This window comes from Oncorhynchus nerka, linkage group LG28, assembly GCF_034236695.1.
Source record: "Oncorhynchus nerka isolate Pitt River linkage group LG28, Oner_Uvic_2.0, whole genome shotgun sequence".
Taxonomy (NCBI): domain Eukaryota; kingdom Metazoa; phylum Chordata; class Actinopteri; order Salmoniformes; family Salmonidae; genus Oncorhynchus; species Oncorhynchus nerka.
In genome coordinates this window covers 61,005,007-61,024,990 of record NC_088423.1, presented here as the reverse complement: position 1 = coordinate 61,024,990, position 19,984 = coordinate 61,005,007, and the positions used below count along the sequence as shown (strand labels likewise).

The 19,984-nt window shown below is 41.7% G+C and overlaps 1 protein-coding gene across 1 annotated transcript in view; it reads right to left on the bottom strand.

Moving 5' to 3' along the window:
* Positions 1-19,984, bottom strand: part of LOC115113468 (CD151 antigen-like) — a 65,327-nt gene that overhangs the window by 13,820 nt on the left and 31,523 nt on the right. Inside the window, exon 3 of the mRNA XM_029641151.2 lies at positions 19,169-19,360. Coding sequence (XP_029497011.2) covers positions 19,169-19,360 — 192 coding nt within the window. The remainder of the gene's footprint in view (positions 1-19,168; positions 19,361-19,984) is intronic.

The following is a 19,984-nucleotide window of genomic DNA, read 5'->3' as shown; positions in this document are numbered from 1 at the left end:
GTAGCAGTAGAGTAAAAGAGGGGTTGGCAGGACACAATGTAGATAGTCCGGGTAGCCAATGTGCGGGGCCACCGGTTAGTCAGGCTAATTGAGGTAGCATGTACATGAATGTATAGTTAAAGTGACTATGCGAATATGATGAACAAAGACGAGAAGAATGTTGGCGAGGTCAAATGGATTGTGTGCAACTCGCTATTTAGCTTTGATGCAATTTAACTCTATATTATTAGTAATATGTTATTACTATCAATTATCATTATTATAGGCCTATTTAAGAAACTAAAGCATTTCTTTAAAATATGCAAAAAGTGTTTTGTTGTATTTTGTCGTAAATATTTGTGGCTAAATTAAGTTTGAACTGTCTTTGCTACGTACTTAGGTTAAAAGTAGGCCTGCTGTAAATATGATTATAATACGCCTATTGTTGTCATTGTGGGGTACGCCTTTGTTTAATTGCTGCAATATAGGCCTCTGTTCAAAACTACTGTGAAGGTTTAAACCAGTTCTTTAAATATGGAACAATTGTTTTGTTTCATTCTTGAGCCATTTCCTTTGGCCAAATTAAGTTCCCGCTGTAAATGAAAAGGAAAAACCAAAGATGGCGAGATGCAAAACTTTATTTAATGCTGAAATATAATAACCTGTTCTTATTTTCCCCAAAACAACAATTTGATTTTATTAGGGTAATATCAAAAGCAAGAAACTTTTGTGAAAGTTTGGTGTGGTACATCTATTAGGCTTAACTACTGCAGGCCTATGAAGGCAGTGTGAACCAGCGCTCCAACTACCCGAGTTACTCCTTTAATCTAACAATATAATGTTCATCTTTATAAAATATTCAGATAATAAAAAAACTAGAATTAGCCTCTATGCATATACAGTACATTCGGAAAGCATTCAGACCCCTTCCCTTTTTCCACATTGCTATGTTACAGCCTTATTCTAAAATAGATTACTTTTTTTATTTTTATTTATCAATCTGCACACAATACCCCATAATGTCAAAGCAAAAACAGGTTCGTAGAAATGTTTGCAAATTGAAGTCCACCAATGGTAAATTCAATTGACTAGACATGATTTGGAAAGCCACACACTTGCCTATATAAAGGTCCCACATTTGACAGTGCATGTCAGAGCAAAAACCAAGCCATGAGGTCGAAGGAATTGTCCGTTGAGCTCCGAGACAGGATTGTGTCGAGGCACAGATCTGGCGAAGGGTACCAAACAATATCTGCAGCATTGGAGGTCCCCAAGAACAGTGGCCTACATTATTCTTAAATGGAAGAAGTTTGAAACCACCAAGACTCTTCCTAGAGCTGCCCGCCCGGCCAAACTCAGCAATCGGTGGAGAAGCGCCTTGGTCAGGGAGGTGACCAAGAACCCAATGGTCACTCACAGAGCTCTACAGTTCCTCTGTAGAGATGGGAAAACCATCTCTGCAGCACTCCACCAATCAGGCCTTTATGGTAGAGTGGCAAGACGGAAGCCACTCCTCAGTAAAAGGCACATGGCAGCCTGCAAGATTCTCTGGTCTGATGAAACCAAGATTGAACCCTTTGGCCTGAATGCCAAGCGTGACTTCTGGAAAAAACCTTCCGCCATCCCTACTGTGAAACATGGTGGTGGCAGCATCACGCTGTGGGGATATTTTTCAGTGGCAGGGACTGGGAGACTAGTCAGGATAGAGGGAAAGATGAATGGAGCAAAGTACAGAGAGACCCTTGATGAAAACCTGCTCCAAAGCGCCCAGGACCTGCGACTGTGGCGAAAGTTCACCTTCCAACAGGACAACAACCCTAAGCACACAGCCAAGACCACGCAGGAGTGGCTTCAGGACAAGTCTCTGAATGTCCTGGGGTGGCCCAGCCAGAACCTGCACTTGAACCTGATCAAACATCTCTGGAAACATCTCTGAAACTCCCCTGTTACTTTCCCCAGTTTCTGTGTTGTAGTTTGTGTATTTGCATGTGTGTATTTCAGGAAATGGCTTCCTGAAATCCCTCAAGTAGCTGATTGGTCCACTCCATGGCTAATTGGTGAGCTGACCCCGCCCCTCGTCAAGACGCATCTGTCTCCAATTACCCATTCCTTCTAAAGCTATATAAAAGCCAGTGTTCTGTTCAGAAGGGAACTCATTGCAGAGATATAGCTTGCAGAAAGATCATTGCTGCGAGAGGAGGCTAATGGCTGAGGGTGATATACTGTGTTGGTTGTTCTCATAGGGAGATGATTAGTGTGTCCTGTATTGGTTGATTGAGAGAGCTGATTGGTTATGTCTGTGTGTCAATAGGACGCAGTGTTTTGGTTATTGAAATTGTTTGTGTTATTCTGTTTCATTTGTTCCCAGGGGGGAAGGGGAAGGCACCTAGGGAGTGCTTAGGCAAGAGGCCCGCGGGCATACATATACCCGTAGTGTTTTCACTGTCTAGGCACACTAGGTAAGACCTGGGTGGACCACCCCCTTGTATTTTGGTTAGCGCACCAGGTGGTGCTAAGTTAGATAGGTAGTGAGTAGGCAGGTTAGATAGGAGAGGGGGGGCTTTGACATGTACTTTCTTTGCTTTGGTTCCGTCCAGCCCCTTTTCCCCATATTATCGTGTGACGGAATTACATTCCTTGTAAACGGTACCACATTCTGCCTTTTGTCATCCTTACTCGCAGTCCATACCTCTTTCACTTCACGTGGAGTTGAGTTGTAGCAGGGTGTTGCGTTCCCTCTTCACAGAGGCGTAACACAATGGGGGCTCATCCGGGATCATTCCAATAAACCCACTGCACCCTGCTGCTCTGAGCTCTCTGGGATTAGTGATTGAGGTGTGATGGTAGGTTGCGAGTTTGGATGACTCATTCAGTTTATGTTTAGTAGACTGAATTGTACAAGATGGCTGCCTCAGCCATCCAAGTTTTTTGAAGCGCCCTCGATTGTTTGGTGAGGTTTCGTAAAGTAGACCTTTTAGCTGTAGCTGTCCATGGATTCATTATCACTGAAAGCCCTAAAGGCTGAGCTTTTGGTGCTAGTCAGGGTTTAGTGAAAAGGAATTCTCTCGTTGAAAGATGAGACGGGTAGACCTTCCGATGACAAGGCGGAGGAAGGGGTTGCTCGTACCCCCTTTACATTGCCCCGATTTGACCCTTTATCTTCTGCTTCAGGTCGTGCCAACCTTTTGTGTCACTGATCTACACACAATACCCCATGTTAAAGTGGAATAATTTGTTGATTTTGTTATTATTAATTGTTCTGGCAAGCCTAAATAAGCACTTAACGAATCAGATAACTTGCATGGACAAATTAAGTTCAATAAGTGGCTAACATTATTTTTTAATAACTATCCCATCTCTGCACCCCACACAAACAATGATCTATAAGGTACCTCAATCCAGTAGTGGGTTTAAATGACATTCAATCACAAAGACCAAAAAGGGTTTTCAATGCCTCTCAAAGAAAGGCACGGCGTAGTGAAGTTAATTAGGTTTTAGATGGTGCATAAATACACCCAGTCACTACAGGCATCCTTCCTAACTCAGTTGCCGGAGAGGAGGGAAACTTCAGGGATTTCACCATGAGGCCAATCGTGACTTTAAAACAGAGTTTAATGGTTGTATTATGAAAACTGAGGATGGATAAACAACATTGTAATTACTCTACAATATTAAGATAAGAGTGAAAAGGAACCCTGTACAGAATAAAAAAGATTCCAAAACATGCATCCTGTTTGCAATAATGCATAAAATGTTGCAAATATGTTTTTGTCTAAACACATGGCATTATTTTTGGGGCAAATCAAACATCACTGAGTATCACTCATATTTTCAAGCATGGTGGCTGCATCATGTTATGGGTATGCTTGTAATTGGCAAGGACTACAGAGTTTCTTTGGTTGAAAATAAACAGAACCGAGCTATGAGCACAGACAAAATCTTAGAGGAAAACCTGGACCAGTCTGCTTTCTGGGAGACATTCACCTTTCAGCAGGACAATACCAAGACGTCATTGTGGCCAAGTTACAGTTTCAAATTACATTGTCTTGAAAATGTCTGTCTAGCAATGATCAATCAATCAATTTGATGGCGCTTGAAACTTTAAGAACAAATGGGCAAATATTGTACAATTCGGGTGTTCAAAACTCTAGACTCCTATAACTCCTACTTACCCCAAAAGACTCACAGCTATAATCGCTACCAAAGGTGCTTCTACAAAGTATCGACTCACGGGTGAAAATACTTTCAAAAGACATTTCTTTATTTCATTTTCAATACATTTGCAAACATTTCTAAAAACATGTTTCATTGTCATTACATGGTATTGTGTGCAGATGGGTAAAAAAAATAATCTATATTTAATCCATTTTGAATTCAGGCTGGAACAACAAAATGTGGAATAAGTCTAGGTGTGAATACTTTCTGAAGGCACAGTAGCAATAACTGATTGCCCTCTTAATATGGGAATAAAAAAAATAAATCTAATCAAATCCCCTGTCCCTTTTAAGAAAGAAGCACAGTACTCGTCTGTTCATTTCGGGATGTAGCGGTCCAATTCCATTTTAAATCCTTAGTGCTTAACGTAAGATACAAAAATATCCCATCAACTCGTGTGTAGCTCTGGAAGGATTGATTAGGTACTAGCAATATGTTTATAGCTCTACCTTGCCCTCTAACAAGCTAGGTGGAATTTTCACTTGATACCCATCAAATCCTTACAAATCTACACGAGCCAAGATGGTAAAGGGTAAGATCCTAGGGGGGTCTGCGGCAGAATATTGTATGTGGTCCTTCAATGTGTGCTCTGCATTTGCCCTGCAAATGGACTACATTTAAATTGTACGGATGCCTTGTACTTTAAGGGAGGCCATTTTCAGTCAGAGAGTTAGATTAGAGTTTTATCTCCCATCTCATTTAAGCAGACACAGAGGTAGGGCATGGGTCTGCATTCACCGCAAAGTTCCTTTAGCATTAGACAGACGGGCCGATAAAATAGGGGAAAACCTTGACCCAAATCTCCCGGCTCACCGCTGATCTTTGGTGTTAAGTGGAGTTGGTCTTTGTCTATTCTCAAAGTGGCTCTGATCTTGAATGCTGAGTAAGCAGACTGATCAATGCCTGTTGACGCGGTCACAATGGTGTTGAAGAAACACACACAAAACACACTAGGGTTGGGAGATATCATGATAGCGTAGGGTAAACCCTCGTCTGTCATCTCGCGACGTCGTCACCGTTGACAATGGCCGTCAATCATCGTCAATGGCAACGACATCGTGGTATGACAGACGATGGTTGGCGCCCTCAGTAAAGAACGGTCTCTCACAGTGCAAAGCAGGGCAGCACACAAGTGACGTTCTGAGTAATTTGACTATTCCTACTTGCTATTACCTTTTTAATATGTGACACAGAATGCTAGCGAGCAATGTAGGCCAGACAGAGCGGAGAAGTCCGCCAAAGAAGCGCAAAATGTCCAGTCAGAAAACATCTGTTGGATGCATGGGCTTTAGACTATAGCCTAAACTTTTTTTTTTATGTATAAATGTACACTCCTTAACCATATTGTGTTAAGCCGTTGAAAAATAAATAAAACAAAGCCTATATTCTCTCCTCTCTCCATTCGATAGGCAAAATGAATATGACTGAAGGCTACGCTTCATCGTTTTATGCACGGCTTTCTCCCCAAAAGTGATTTGAATAGCCTAAAAACGTAACGCAGACAGGGGACTAATAATGATAGAGAACAAACAATATCAATAGCCTATAGTAAAATCTAATCAAGTTGCGAGCTGGGAAAATCCCTCCAAGTGTGGTTGATAACCAAATGGCCAATAACCTATCATAAAAGCTTTAATTCAGGTTAAAGTTATGAACAGTTGGCTTGGGCGGTATACCGTATATACCTTATACAGGGGTATTTGGAAAAAAGCCAAGGGATAGTTTTTCAAAACCATCCAGACAACTTATTTGAAGTTTTTCAATAAATTGGAATATTTGTAGCTACTTTAAGTTAATACCTCCATTAATTTGTGCAATAAATTAGGCGATAAAGCAGATTGGGTTCTTCATTTGACCTGTCACATGATTTTATCTTATGAAGCTTACCATAGTTCCCCAGAACCGTACATCCAGTCGTGTTTGTTTATAAATAGCACAAAGGGAGACTTGTAGATACCACAAAGGGAGATGGCGGAGTCTGTTGTGCAGTGCACATCAGGTGATGAAGTATATACTTGTATGGTTTTCTGCCAGAAGTCAAAGAGCTCTGGATGAGTAATCTGCACAGCTGTCATTCTTTCCCTGTGCTTCCAACTAGCGTTTTATTCCTCCTCCGAACTTTTCTCCTCTGCTCCGTGTACACATACTGCTATTACTCCAGAAAAGCTTCATAATTTTCAGTCTCCCTCTTTCAATTTCATTTGTAAAATGTCCACACTCACCGAAAACGACATTCGGCAGCTACTAGCTATGCTTGTATAACTTTATGAGCTGGATTTGCCTGTCTTGATGTTCGTTTACGCTCGTTAGCATTTAGCTAACAGCGTCCATGTGAATTCGCTATTAGTTTTTGCTAATTTTGTTAGCATTCTGGTACTAGAGGCACAATGGGCTTTTCTTGCATGATTTGAGCCCTCTTGTGTGCTATGTCGGTAATAACATAAATCCTGGGATGAGAGGACAGTATGACGATATGAAAATCTGGATATCGCCCAAGCTTAATGAGCAGTTGTGTATTTCCCAAATATTCTAGCCTATAGTTGTCCTAAAGTTGTGACTTTCAAAAATAACAATGAAAGTCTATAGCTTAGGCTATTCTCAATAAAAGCTTTATGATAGAACAAACTAAATTATTTGTCAAAGAAAATAAGGAAAGTGCTGCAAGGGTACACAATAATAGGTCTTCGTAGATAGGTGCTCTTTGGTAAAAGGGGTCAATTTGTCATCAAAAAGAAAGGAGAATCAAGGCACTCTTCATATAATTCATTAAAATACCTTTATTTGTATGGCATGTTCAATGGAACAAAGATTTTAAAACTCCAGCGCGGTTCAGCGGCATGGCCGAAGTCTTCTTTTGAACAAAGCATTTTCTACCCCTGATTGAGGAGGGAGTGGTCACAGAACAGCCAAAATTCATTACACAACACCTAGTAAACAACAATGTACATTCAAAAGTGAAAAAAGGTATGGTATCAAAATGCACATCAAAATCGGAAGCATTAGAACCCCTAGAAGAAGAAAAAGTAGTTCTAGCCTTGAATAGAAGTGGGCCAAATAGTGAGAAAAGGTGAGCCATACATTTCATACACTGAACAAAAATAAACGCAACGGAAAGTGTTGTTCCCATGTTTCAAATAAAAGATCCCAGAAATGTGGTTTTCTTTTCTTTTATGAGGCAATAAATATTCAGTTCTGAAGACTGTAGACCAGTCATATATACAGTTGAAGTCGGAAGTTTACATACACCTCCGCCAAATACATTTAAACTCAGTTTTCACAATTCCTGACATTTTAATCCTAGTAAAAATCCCCTGTCTTAGGTCAGTTAGGATCACCACTTTACTTTAAGAATGTGAAATGTCAGAATAATAGTAGAGAGAATGATTTATTCCAGCTAGAATTTCTATCATCACATTCCCAGTGGGTCAGAAATTTACATACACTCAGTCAGTATTTGGTAGCATTGCCTTTAAAATTGTTTGACTTGGGTAAAACGTTTCAGGTAGCCTTCCACAAGCTTCCCACAATAAGTTGGGTAAATTTTGGCCCATTCCTCCTGACAGAGCTGGTGTAACAGTCAGGTTTGTAGGCCTCCTTGCTCGCACATGCTTTTTCAGTTCTGCCCACACATTTTCTATAGGATTGAGGTCAGGGCTTTGTGATGGCCACTCCAATACCTTGACTTTGTTGTCCTTAAGCCATTTTGCCACAACTTTGGAAGTATGCTTGGGGTCATTATCCATATGGAAGACCCATTTGCGACCAAGCTTTAACTTCCTGACTGATGTCTTGAGATGTTGCTTCAATATATCCACATAATTTTCTTTCCTCGTGATGCCATCTATTTTGTGAAGTGCACCAGTCCCTCCTGCAGCAAAGCATACCCATAACAAGATGCTGCCAAACATAACAATGGCCATTATGGCTAAACAGTCACATTTTTGTTTCATCAGACCAAAGGACATTTCTCCAAAAAGTATGATCGTTGTCCCCATGTGCAGTTGCAAACCGTAGTCTGGCTTTTTTATGCTGGTTTTGGAGCAGTGGCTTCTTCCTTGCTGAGCGGGCTTTCAGGTTATGTCAATATAGGACTCGTTTTACTGTGGATATAGATACTTTTGTACCGGTTTCCTCCAGCATCTTCACAAGGTCCTTTGCTGTTGTTCTGGGATTGATTTGCAATATTTTTTTTTCCTGAGGTCTTGGCTGATTTCTTTTGATTTTCCCATGATGTCAAGCAAATGGGCACTGAGTTTGAAGGTAGGCCTTGACATACACCCACAGGTACACCTCCAATTGACTCAAATGATGTCAATTAGCCTATCAGAAGGTTCTAAAGCCATTACATCATTTTCGGGAATTTTCCAAGCTGTTTAAAGGCACAGTCAACTTGGTGTATGTAAACTTCTGACCCACTGGAATTGTGACACAGTGAATTGTAAGTGAAATAATCTGTCTGTAAACAATTGTTGGAAAAATTACTTATGTCATGGACAAAGTACATGTCCTTTCCGACTTGCCAAAACTATAGTTTGTGAACAAGAAATTTGTGGAGTGGTTGAAAAACTCATTTTAATGACTCCAACCTAAGTGTATGTAAACTTCTGACTTCAACTGTATACTGCAGATATGGGTCTGCGGTAGATTGCTTCCATCCAGCCCACGTCACTACGGTAACACAGCCCATTCCTCATCAGACAGTCACTGCTCCATCACAGCGCGCCAAACTTACACACACACGCTCCATGCTAACACTCATCCACCAGAAAGCAATATTAGAAAAGATGTGCCTGCACTTAGCCTCTGCCCAGGCTTTCAACAACATATTTCGTTCAGTTGCATTCGATTTCCTCACTGTAGCCCTACTTTAATTTTAGCCATTTTTTTTTCATACCTAGAAATATATAATTTGGCCAATAGGGGCCGATAGCATCGTATATCACTTTTATTGGTACATGATCATGATAGGAAAAGATATTGCCCAACCCTAACACGCACACAGAGAGACACACACACACCTGTGATATACATTGAGTTTGACAGAAAGCCAATATAGCTGCTGAGTCAAACATCAGAGGTAGTTCACACAGATTCGACAGCAGTCTTCTCGCCTCTCGTTGCCAGGGTTAAGTTACACACACACACACCTTCTCCTTCCTCACCATCTTTCCCCTCCCTCCTGACAAGTTAATTCCTTCAGCATGATTCATCGGTCTAATCTTAACTCCTCGGGATGCACTCTGCATTCCAACACACGCACTTGCACACAAAAGCCACAGCATATGTTTGGGATCAAAAGTGGACATACAGCAAAGGCCCATCTAGAACAGGAGCAGATAACACAATAGTTTGAGAAGCCTTACCCAAAGTGAATGAAAAATACTGGATTAGGCCGTTTCAACTACTCCTCCCTTGTCCCTTCACTAAGGAATATAATGCACAAAAGGTCAGGGTAAGGACTGGATAGAGATCCTATTATTACTAAATAACTAAACTCATTGAGGTTTTAGTATTGGTTTCCTCAAAATTCCATGTTCAATTTGATATGGGAAAACAAATTGTCCTATGTGAATACCTAGATATCACTTAAATTCAAATTTTTGCATGCAGGTCATCGCATGCCAAAACCACACACACACCATACAGGCTCCGTTTACCTAGTGTCGTGTCTCTGACTGATTAAATTATACGACATGCTATTTTATCAAATCGATTGCCTAACGTTTGATTGATCACGTGAATGAATTAAACCAGGCAACAATTAACTCGTTAATAACCTGGGGCACCACGGTGGCATTAGTTTATATAAAGCGGCTATCTCCCGAATCCACTCCAAAAGATCTTTTATATCAATAGCAGTCAATTTATTTATCGTCAACTTATTCAGTCTCATCTGAACGTCGTAAAATTCTTGGTTATCATCACGAACCATGTCTAACGAGTTGAATCAGCAATTCAAAAATTGGCTTAATTATTTACTAACTACCTAAATAATCACACAGATTTACATATACACAGGATGGATCATACATCGATTACTAATCATGTCATAAAATAAAAAGTCCCTGGCGGACGAAACCGATATGAATGCTGGTTACACAAAGAAAGGGTGTTGGGTTTGAATGAAAGAACGGGAAGACTGAGGTACAAAGGAGTTTGGGTCTCTATCGGACCTTGAAAAGCTATGCTGACGTAAATACAGAATCTTATGCATTATAATAACCGCCCATGCGGAAAAGGAAAATGAAAGATATATATTTACACTGAGCTGCGCTTCGATAGATGGGTCGAAGATGGAAGACTGGTTTGCCCAGCGGAGATCGCCTTTGTCCTTTGTAGAATCTGTCTGGGCTTAGCGGATACGTTGTACCCTGTCTTCTCAGGAGATTGTCTGTCCTTTCCAAGGCCACGTATGTTTACAGCTGCAGCTGATAACTCAACTTCTAGAATGTATCAATTCTTCATAAGTGAATAAGAGTTCAAAGTTCATACCATTTTGCCATACTCAGCTAGTGCTGTATTCCGGCTGGTCTTGTCAGAATTCATCCTTCCAGCGTGGTGATCGTCACCTCCACAATGAAATTAGCCCTTTTAAACGTATGGGACACCAGTCCTCACGTCGTCGGTAACTAAGGTTTGACTCCCATCAACGGCTTTTGTATCGGGGGAGAGAAGGGCATGCTTCATAGTTCTCAATCAATGTTTGTTCACTTGGGCATGGCCACTGAGTGAGCATAGTTTACTTTATGAAAACAATTCTCTCATTTAGAAGCTAAAAATACATTTAATCTTTTTACAAATAGTTTCATATTTAAACATTTAAATTGCACAATAATTCCATGTGAATCTGATAACTAGAATGTGTAGACTTTCCAAGATACAATTTATGTCATCCTATCAGATATGTCCAAGACACCAACTGATCGGACATCATATTTTCTAAGTACCAAGGACACTTTCAACTGGTTGGATTACAGAAATATTGTACCTTTCCCAAACCTTTTGATGTCACCATACTCTCTCTATGTTAACAAAGGGATTTTCAAGAAACAATTCTGTAGAGTGGAGAGAAGGGGGAAAGGTATTTATGGGGGTCATAAACCTCCCAACAGGATAACGTCATAACACTAGTTTATGTTCCTCACCGAATGAAAATGACTTGGCAACATGTCAGCAGGCATTGGTATAGACATAATTTACAACATGTTTAAATAAAGAAGAAAAAAAGTCTACAGGGTATTCTTCTCATTCTGAGACAAGGGCACCTTACCAACTATTACTTTAGAGTAATCAATGTGAATGTTAGCCATGGCCACCACAGGCTAAGTAATGAAAGTGTTATTGTAAATTACAGTCATTCATATTGAATTACTTCAAAAGGTGAGGAAAAGAAGAACAAATTATGTCATTTGGGTGCACTACCCCTTTAAGTTTGGCTCAGCTTCCACCACAGTTCAGCTGCGTCTATGACAGCCTTGTAGGGCTCTGGTCAGTGAGAGTGTGCGGTCAGTTTCTCCATTCATTGCCTCTGGGGTTTTATGACTCAGCCGTGGTATAAATTGTGTCTGTTTGGACGGGAAACAGGGTTCCCTCCACTCTCTGTGGCACCTCTCTTTCAATTCTGCCCCAGAACAATGGACAGTGCTCATACCAAACCCCTCTCTCTCCTTCTGTGAGAGCTCGCTCTCTCTCCTTCTGTGAGAGCTCGCTCTCTCTCCTTCTGTGAGAGCTCGCTCTCTCTCCTTCTGTGAGAGCTCGCTCTCTCTCCTTCTGTGAGAGCTCGCTCTCTCTCCTTCTGTGAGAGCTCGCTCTCTCTCCTGTGAGAGCTCGCTCTCTCTCCTTCTGTGAGAGCTCGCTCTCTCTCCTTCTGTGAGAGCTCGCTCTCTCTCCTTCTGTGAGAGCTCGCTCTCTCTCCTTCTGTGAGAGCTCGCTCTCTCTCCTGTGAGAGCTCGCTCTCTCTCCTTCTGTGAGAGCTCGCTCTCTCTCCTTCTGAGAGCTCGCTCTCTCCTTCTGTGAGAGCTCGCTCTCTCCTCCTTCTGTGAGAGCTCGCTCTCCTTCTGTGAGAGCTCGCTCTCTCTCCTTCTGTGAGAGCTCGCTCTCTCTCCTTCTGTGAGAGCTCGCTCTCTCTCCTTCTGTGAGAGCTCGCTCTCACTCCTTCTGTGAGCGCTCGCTCTCACTCCTTCTGTGCTCTCCTTCTGCGAGCTCTCTCGCCCCCCTTCTGTGCTCTCCTTCTGTGAGCGCTCTCCTTCTGCGAGCGCTCTCCTTCTGCGAGCGCTCTCCTTCTGCGAGCGCTCTCCTTCTGCGAGCGCTCTCCTTCTGCGAGCGCTCTCCTTCTGCGAGCTCTCCTTCTGCGCGAGCTCTCCTTCTGCGAGCTCTCCTTCTGCGAGCTCTCTTTTGAGCTCACCTAGGAGTTTAAGCTCCTTCTGCGCTCTCCTTCTGCGCTCTCCTTCTGCGCTCGCTCTCCTTCTGCGAGCTCTCACTCTCCTGTGCTCTCCTTCTGCGAGCTCTCTCTCCTTCTGTGCTCTCTGGCTCTCCTTGTGTTCTCCTTCTGCAAGCTCTCTCTCCTTCTGTGAGCTCTCTCTAGGCATAGGCTAAGATGCAGTAGATAGTGTCGAATACAGTATAAACACAACAGTTCAAAAGTTTGGGGTCACTTAGAAATGTCCTTGTTTTTGAAAGAAGAGCACATTTTTTGTCCATTAAAATAACATCAAGTTGATCAGAAGGCCAGAATCCCGGAGTCACCTCTTCACTGTTGAGATGTATTTTGTATCCCTGACAGAGTAGATATATTCTTCCAATTTGTATTCTCTTTTGAGCAATTTAGTTTATTCTGTGTTTTTGTTACATTTTTCAAATTTGTCAAATAGGAGGTCATGACTTTGGTTCTGGTTGTTTTTTTTAATTGTGTGTTCTAAAGAGCTGAGTTTTTCTTGCATACTTTTTTGGTTTAAAGTAAAGTCTTCTGATGGAATTATTCCATAGAGACTTTCAAAAGAGATCTTCCCAAATGTTGCCATTTTGAATGGCTAGGTAGTTTCTCTATTTTCCATTTACACCATTCCATTTCTCCCAGAACTGGTTTGCATCAATGGAGTCTTCAAACCTCTTTCAGAGTGTTCTCAAAATTCTTCAGTTTTTTACATCTTAGGTTTTGTTTGTATTCTTTCGATGTGTCACAATATTGTTGCCGAACGTCTCCATCTTGTAGCTGGTGATGTTTTCTATTTGACAAAGATCTAAATAAATAGATGCACTAACGCCTTTCCATTGTTGTTCACTACCTGGTCAGGGCTATTTCTATTACTAGGGATGGGAATCGGGTATAAGGAGGAATGTCCGAATATACAGCATGTCTATTACCCTCAGGGTCTACACATTCAGGTTCAGAACCTGTTCTAGCATTAAAATCCCCATACAAAAGCACATTTCCCTCCGTTTCAAAACTGATTGGTCTCTTTCTGGCGAATATCATCAGGGAGAAGCATACGCCACAACTATATATAAATAATTGTCACTAAGGCTTGTTCCTTTGTTGAGTTAACCAAATGTGGGTGTTACCCTTTTGGATTTGGCTCCGTGAACGGTCCTGTTTGCACCATATGATAATTCCTCCAGAGTCCGTGCCGTTTGATGTTTTGATGTTTTAATGATGGAAGTAGAGTTTCCCTATAGCCTGAAGGACATTGAGTATCTATAATCACCAAGAAATGATTCTAGAAGTATTAGCCGCCTTGACAGTTTTGCACACTCTTGGCATTTTCTCAACCAGCTTCACTTGGAATCCATTTCAATTAACATGTGTGCCTCGTTAAAGTCAATTTGTGGAATTTCATTCCTCAACGCGTTTGAGCCAATCAGCTGTGATGTGACAAGGTACGGGTGGTATACAGGAGATAGCCCTACTTGGTAAAAGACCAAGTCCATATTATGGCAAGAACAGCTCAAATAAGCAAAGAGAAACAACATTACTTTAAGACATGGTCAGTCAATACGGAAGATTTCAAAAACTTTGAAAGTTTCTTCAAGTGCAGTCACAAAAACCATCAAGTGCTATGAAACCTGCTCTCATGAGGACCGCCACATGAAAGGAAAACCCAGAGTTACCTCTGCTGCAGAGTGTGACAACCCTCCCACTCTGTCTGTCGTATTCTTTCTCTTTGCTCTTGTTTTCCTTATTAGGATGTCAGTGGGCGGAGCCGGAAGGGTCGCCCACCGACATCCTAATAAGGAAAACAAGAACAAAGAGAAAGAACACGACAGAGTGGGAGGGCCGTCACAAGAGGACATGTTAATTAGTTACCAGCCTCAGAAATTGCAGCCCAAATAAATGCTTCAGAGATCAGGTAACAGACACATCTCAACATGAACTGTTCAGAGACTGAGTAAATCAGGCCTTCATGGTCGAATTGCTGCAAAGAAACCACTACTAAATGACACCAATAATAAGAAGAGACTTGCTTGAGCCAAGAAACATGAGAAATGGATATTAGACTGGTGGAAATCTGTCCTTTGGTCTGATGAGATTTTAGATTCCAACCGCTGTGTCTTTGTGAGACGGAGAGTAGGTGAACGGATGATTTCCGAATGTGTGGTTCCCATCGTGAAGCATGGAGGTGGTGTGATGGTTCCACTAAGCGCAGCAAAGCACCATCATTTGTTTTTCAACAGGACAATGACCTAACACACCTCCAGGCTGTGTAAGGGCTATTTGACCAAGAAGGAGAGTGATGGAGTGCTGTATCAGATGACATGGCCTCCACAATCACCCAACCTAAACCCAATTAGGATTGTTTGGGATTAGTTGGACCACCGAGTGAAGGAAAAGCAGCCAACAAGTGCTCAGCATCTGTGGGAACTTCAAGACTGTTGGAAAAGCATTCCAGCTGAAGTTAATGGAGAGAATATGCCAATGGTGTGCAAAGCTGTCATCAAGGCAAAGGGTGGCTACTTTGAAGAGTCTAAAATATTTTTTGACTTGTTAACACTTTCTTGGTTACTACTTGATTCCATATGTGTTATTTAATAGTTTTGATGTCTTCACTACTATTCTACAATGAAGAAATTTGTAAAAATAAATTACCATTGAATGAGTAGGTGTGTCCAAACTTTTGACTGGTACTGAAACTATTAAGACCCTTTACTCCCCTTTACTCAGTATTTTGTTGAAACACCTTTGGCAGCGATTAAAGCCTCAAGTCTTCTTGGATATGATGTTACAAGCTTTGCCCACCAATATTTGGAGAGTTTCTCACAATCTTCTCTGCAGATCCTCTCAAGCTCTGCCAGGTTGGATGGGGGGCGTCATTGCAAAGTTATTTTCATGTCTCTTCAGAGATGTTAGATCGGGTTCAAGTCCGAGCTCTGGCCGGGACACTCAAGGACAGTCAGAGACCTGTCCCAAAGCCACTCTGGCATTGTCTTGTGTGTACTTAGAGTTGTTGTCCTGGTGGAAGGTGAACCTTTGACCTAGTCTGAGGTCCTGAGTGCTCTGGAGCAGGTTTTTATCAAGGATCTCTCTGTACTTTGCTCCGGGATCTCACTGTACTTTGCGCCGTTCATCTTTCCCTCAATCCTGACTAGTCTCCCAGTCCCTGCCACTGAAAAACATCCCCAAAGCATGATACTGCCACCACCATGATTCACCGTAGGGATGGTGCCATGTTTACACCAGACGGGACACTTGGCATTCAGGCCAAAGAGTTCAATCTTGGTTTCATCCGACCAGAGAATCTTGTTTCTCATGTCTGAGAGTCTTTAAGTGCCATTTTGCAAACTTCTAGTGGGCTGTCATGTGGCTTTTACAGAGGAGTGGCTTCCGTCTGGCCATTCTACCATAAAACGCCTGATTGGTGGAGTGCTGCAGAGATGGTTGTCGCATCTCCACAGAGAAACTCTAGAGGTCTGTGAGAGTGACCATTGGGTTCTTGGTCACCTCCCTGACCAAGGCCCTTTTCCCCCAATTGCTCAGTTTGGCCAGATCTAGGAAGAGTCTAGGTGGTTCCAAACTTTTTCCATTTAAGAATGATGGAGGCCACTGTGTTCTTGGGGACCTTCAATGCTGCAGAAATGTTTTGGTACACTTCCCCAGATCTGTGCCTTGACACAATCCTGTCTCGGAGCTCTACGGACAATTCCTTCGACCTCATGGCTTGGGTTTTGCTCTGACATGCACTGTCAACTGTTGGACCTTATATAGACAGGTGTGTGCCTTCCAAATCATGTCCAATCAATTGAATTTACCACAGCTGGACTCCAATCAAGTTGTAGAAACATCTCAACGATGATCAATGGGAACAGGATGCACCTGAGCTCAATTTCGAGTCTCAAAGCAAACGGTCTGAATATTTATGGAAATAAAAGTGTTTTTAATTTTTAATTAATTTGCCAAAAAAACTCTTAAAACCTTTTCTCTGTCATTATGGGGTGTTGTGTGTAGATTGCTGTAGATTTTTATTTATCTAATCCATTTTAGAATAAGGCGGTAATGTAACAAAATGTGGAAAAAGTCAAGGGGTTGGAATACTTTCCGAAGGCACTTTATATCTATATATTATTTGGTTAGAGTAAAGTACATAGGAAAATAATACACAAGCAAATATATAACAGGACAATCCAAATGTGTGTGTGAGAAACCTCCCCCCCAAAAAAAACTACAGAATCGTATCTTTCAATTTAGATAATAATCAAATAAAAAAGGTGTGTGTGGAATAATAATTTAAAAAAAGGTTGGTGTGCGTGTGAGAGAGAAATACAAACACAATAATACAATAAAAAGGGTTGTGTGTGTGTGTTTTCCAGCAGTTGATGTGTCGGAGGATATATTAAGTATGGTATGTCTCTTGTATTGTGTGTGTGGTTGATGCACCCCCACAGTACTTAGACTAAGCTCACCAACCATGCCCAACGCAAGAGTAGATGTTGTGCTGTGTGTGTGTTTCAACAAAGAGCATTCTTCAGTAGCAGGAAAGAAAAATTATATAAATCGTAAACAATAAAATTATAACATACAGTGGGGCAAAAAAGTATTGAGTCAGCCACTAATTGTGCAAGTTCTACCACTTAAAAAGATGAGAGAGGCCTGTAATTTTCATCATAGGTACACTTCAACTATGACAGACAAAATTAGAAGAAAAAAAATCCAGAAAATTGTAGGATTTTTAATGAATATATTTGCAAATTATGGTGGAAAATAAGTATTTGGTCAATAACAAAAGTTTCTCAATACTTTGTTATATACCCTTTGTTGACAATGACAGAGGTCAAACGTTTTCTGTAAGTCTTCACAAGGTTTTCACACACTGTTGCTGGTATTTTGGCCCATTCCTCCATGCACATCTCCTCTAAAGCAGTGATGTTTTGGGGCTGTTGCTGGGCAACACGGACTTTCAACTCCCTCCAAAGATTTTTTATGGGGTTGAGATCTGGAGACTGGCTAGGCCACTCCAGGACCTTGAAATGCTTCTTACGAAACCACTCCTTCGTTGCCCAGGCGGTGTGTTTGGGATCATTGTCATGCTGAAAGACCCAGCCACGTTTCATCTTCAATGCCCTTGCTGATGGTAGGAAGTTTTCACTCAAAATCTCACGATACATGGCCCCATTCATTCTTTCCTTTACACGGATCAGTCGTCCTGGTCTCTTTGCAGAAAAACAGCCCCAAAGCATGATGTTTCCACCCCCATGCTTCACAATAGGTATGGTGTTCTTTGGATGCAACTCAGCATTCTTTGTCCTCCAAACAGGACAAGTTGAGTTTTTACCAAGAAGTTCTATTTTGGTTTCATCTGATCATATGACAATCTCCCAATCTTCTTCTGGATCATCCAAATGCTCTCTAGCAAACTTCAGACGGGCCTCGACATGTACTGGCTTAAGCAGGGGGACACGTCTGGCACTGCAGGATTTGAGTCCCTGGCGGCGTAGTGTGTTACTGATGGTAGGCTTTGTTACTTTGGTCCCAGCTCTCTGCAGGTCATTCACTAGGTCCCTCCGTGTGGTTCTGGGATTTTTTCCTCGCCGTTCTTGTGATCATTTTGACCCCACAGGGTGAGATCTTGCGTGGAGCTCCAGATCGAGGGAGATTATCAGTGGTCTTGTATGTCTTCCATTTCCTAATAATTGCTCCCACAGTTGATTTCGTCAAACCAAGCTGCTTACCTATTGCAGATTCAGTCTTTCCAGCCTGGTGCAGGTCTACAATTTTGTTTCTGGTGTCCTTTGACAGCTCTTTGGTCTTGGCCATAGTGGAGTTTGGAGTGTGACTGTTTGAGGTTGTGGACAGGTGTCTTTTATACTGATAACAAGTTCAAACAGGTGCCATTAATACAGGTAACGAGTGGAGTAGCCTCTTAAAGAAGTTACAGGTCTGTGAGAGTCAGAAATCTAGCTTGTTTGTAGGTGACCAAATACTTATTTTCCACCATAATTTGCAAATAAATTCATAAAAAATCCTACAATGTGATTTTCTGGATTTCTTTTCTCATTTTGTCTGTCATAGTTGAAGTGTACCTATGATAAATTACAGGCCTCTCATCTTTTTAAGTGGGAGAACTTGCACAATTGGTGGCTGACTAAATACTTTTTTGCCCCACTGTATGTATATCCTACTACCAGTCACTTTTATGTACAAACCTACCTCAACCACCCCAGTCTCCCTGTACATTGAATAAGGTACTGGCTCTGACATGTATATACTTGCATTCTTATGTTTCTTTGAGTTTCTTAAGTGTTTATTATATTCTCGATTATTATCTATATCATTCTTATCACTACATTGTTGGGAAAGAGCTCTCAAGGTAAGAACTTTACACCGGTTGTATCCTGTGCATGTCGCAAATAAACTTTTATATATGTGTTACGGTGTGGAGGATTGGAATTTTGCGTCCCGGTTGGGACAGAATTTCCATGTGTCACACGTGTGTGTGTGTGTGTGCGCATGCAAATGTCTGCATAATTGAGGGTGACCACTCACCACTCTCAGCAGCCTCCTCTGCTCCTTGAAGGTGGCGCAGCAGCCCAGCACTCCAGTCACCATGACGATGGCCCCGGCTAGGATAAGGATGTAGGCGGAGGCGGCGTAGGTCACGGAGGAGAGCAGGCTGATGTAGTCGCTCTTCTCCACCAGCGTCCAGATGCCCACCGCCATCACCACGCCCCCTGCCAGCTGGGAGGACAAAGATATCACATTGTAGAACTGCATAAGTGTTGCTCTCCACTTTCTGGAGGACTGAGTTATGAAATCAGTGCAATCAAAATTCTGGCGTTTGATTGCAAATATGCAGATGGAGTCGAAAAGAGAACACACAGAAAACTGTTGTATAAAACACCTGTCTCCGGATTATATCTTCAAACTAAGGGCAACCATGGCATCCGTGACAGAGCGGGAGAAGTGTCCATCCATGTATACAGTTAATATAGTACACTTTAACTTGAAATGAAAACGACTATTACCTAACTAGCTAAAGTTAGCTGGCTGGCTCGCTAGCTAGCTAAAGTTACGTGTATGATCTGTGTAGTTATATTATTCGTATCACAGAGCCATTTGTATTGCTAGTTATAGCCTAATGTTAGCTAGCTAACATTGAACCTGGTTGGTTAGTTACCTGTAGATTCATGCAGGGTAGTAACGTTATGAGTTGGTATTATGGTTCATGTCTAAACAAAAGACTCCACTATACAAGTAACCATTTTAATACAAATAGAATGTTCATAATGTCACTGCGACAACTGCCGATCGACGTGGCTGGTAAATTCGCTCTGGCTATCTACTCTGATTTCAGAACACTCT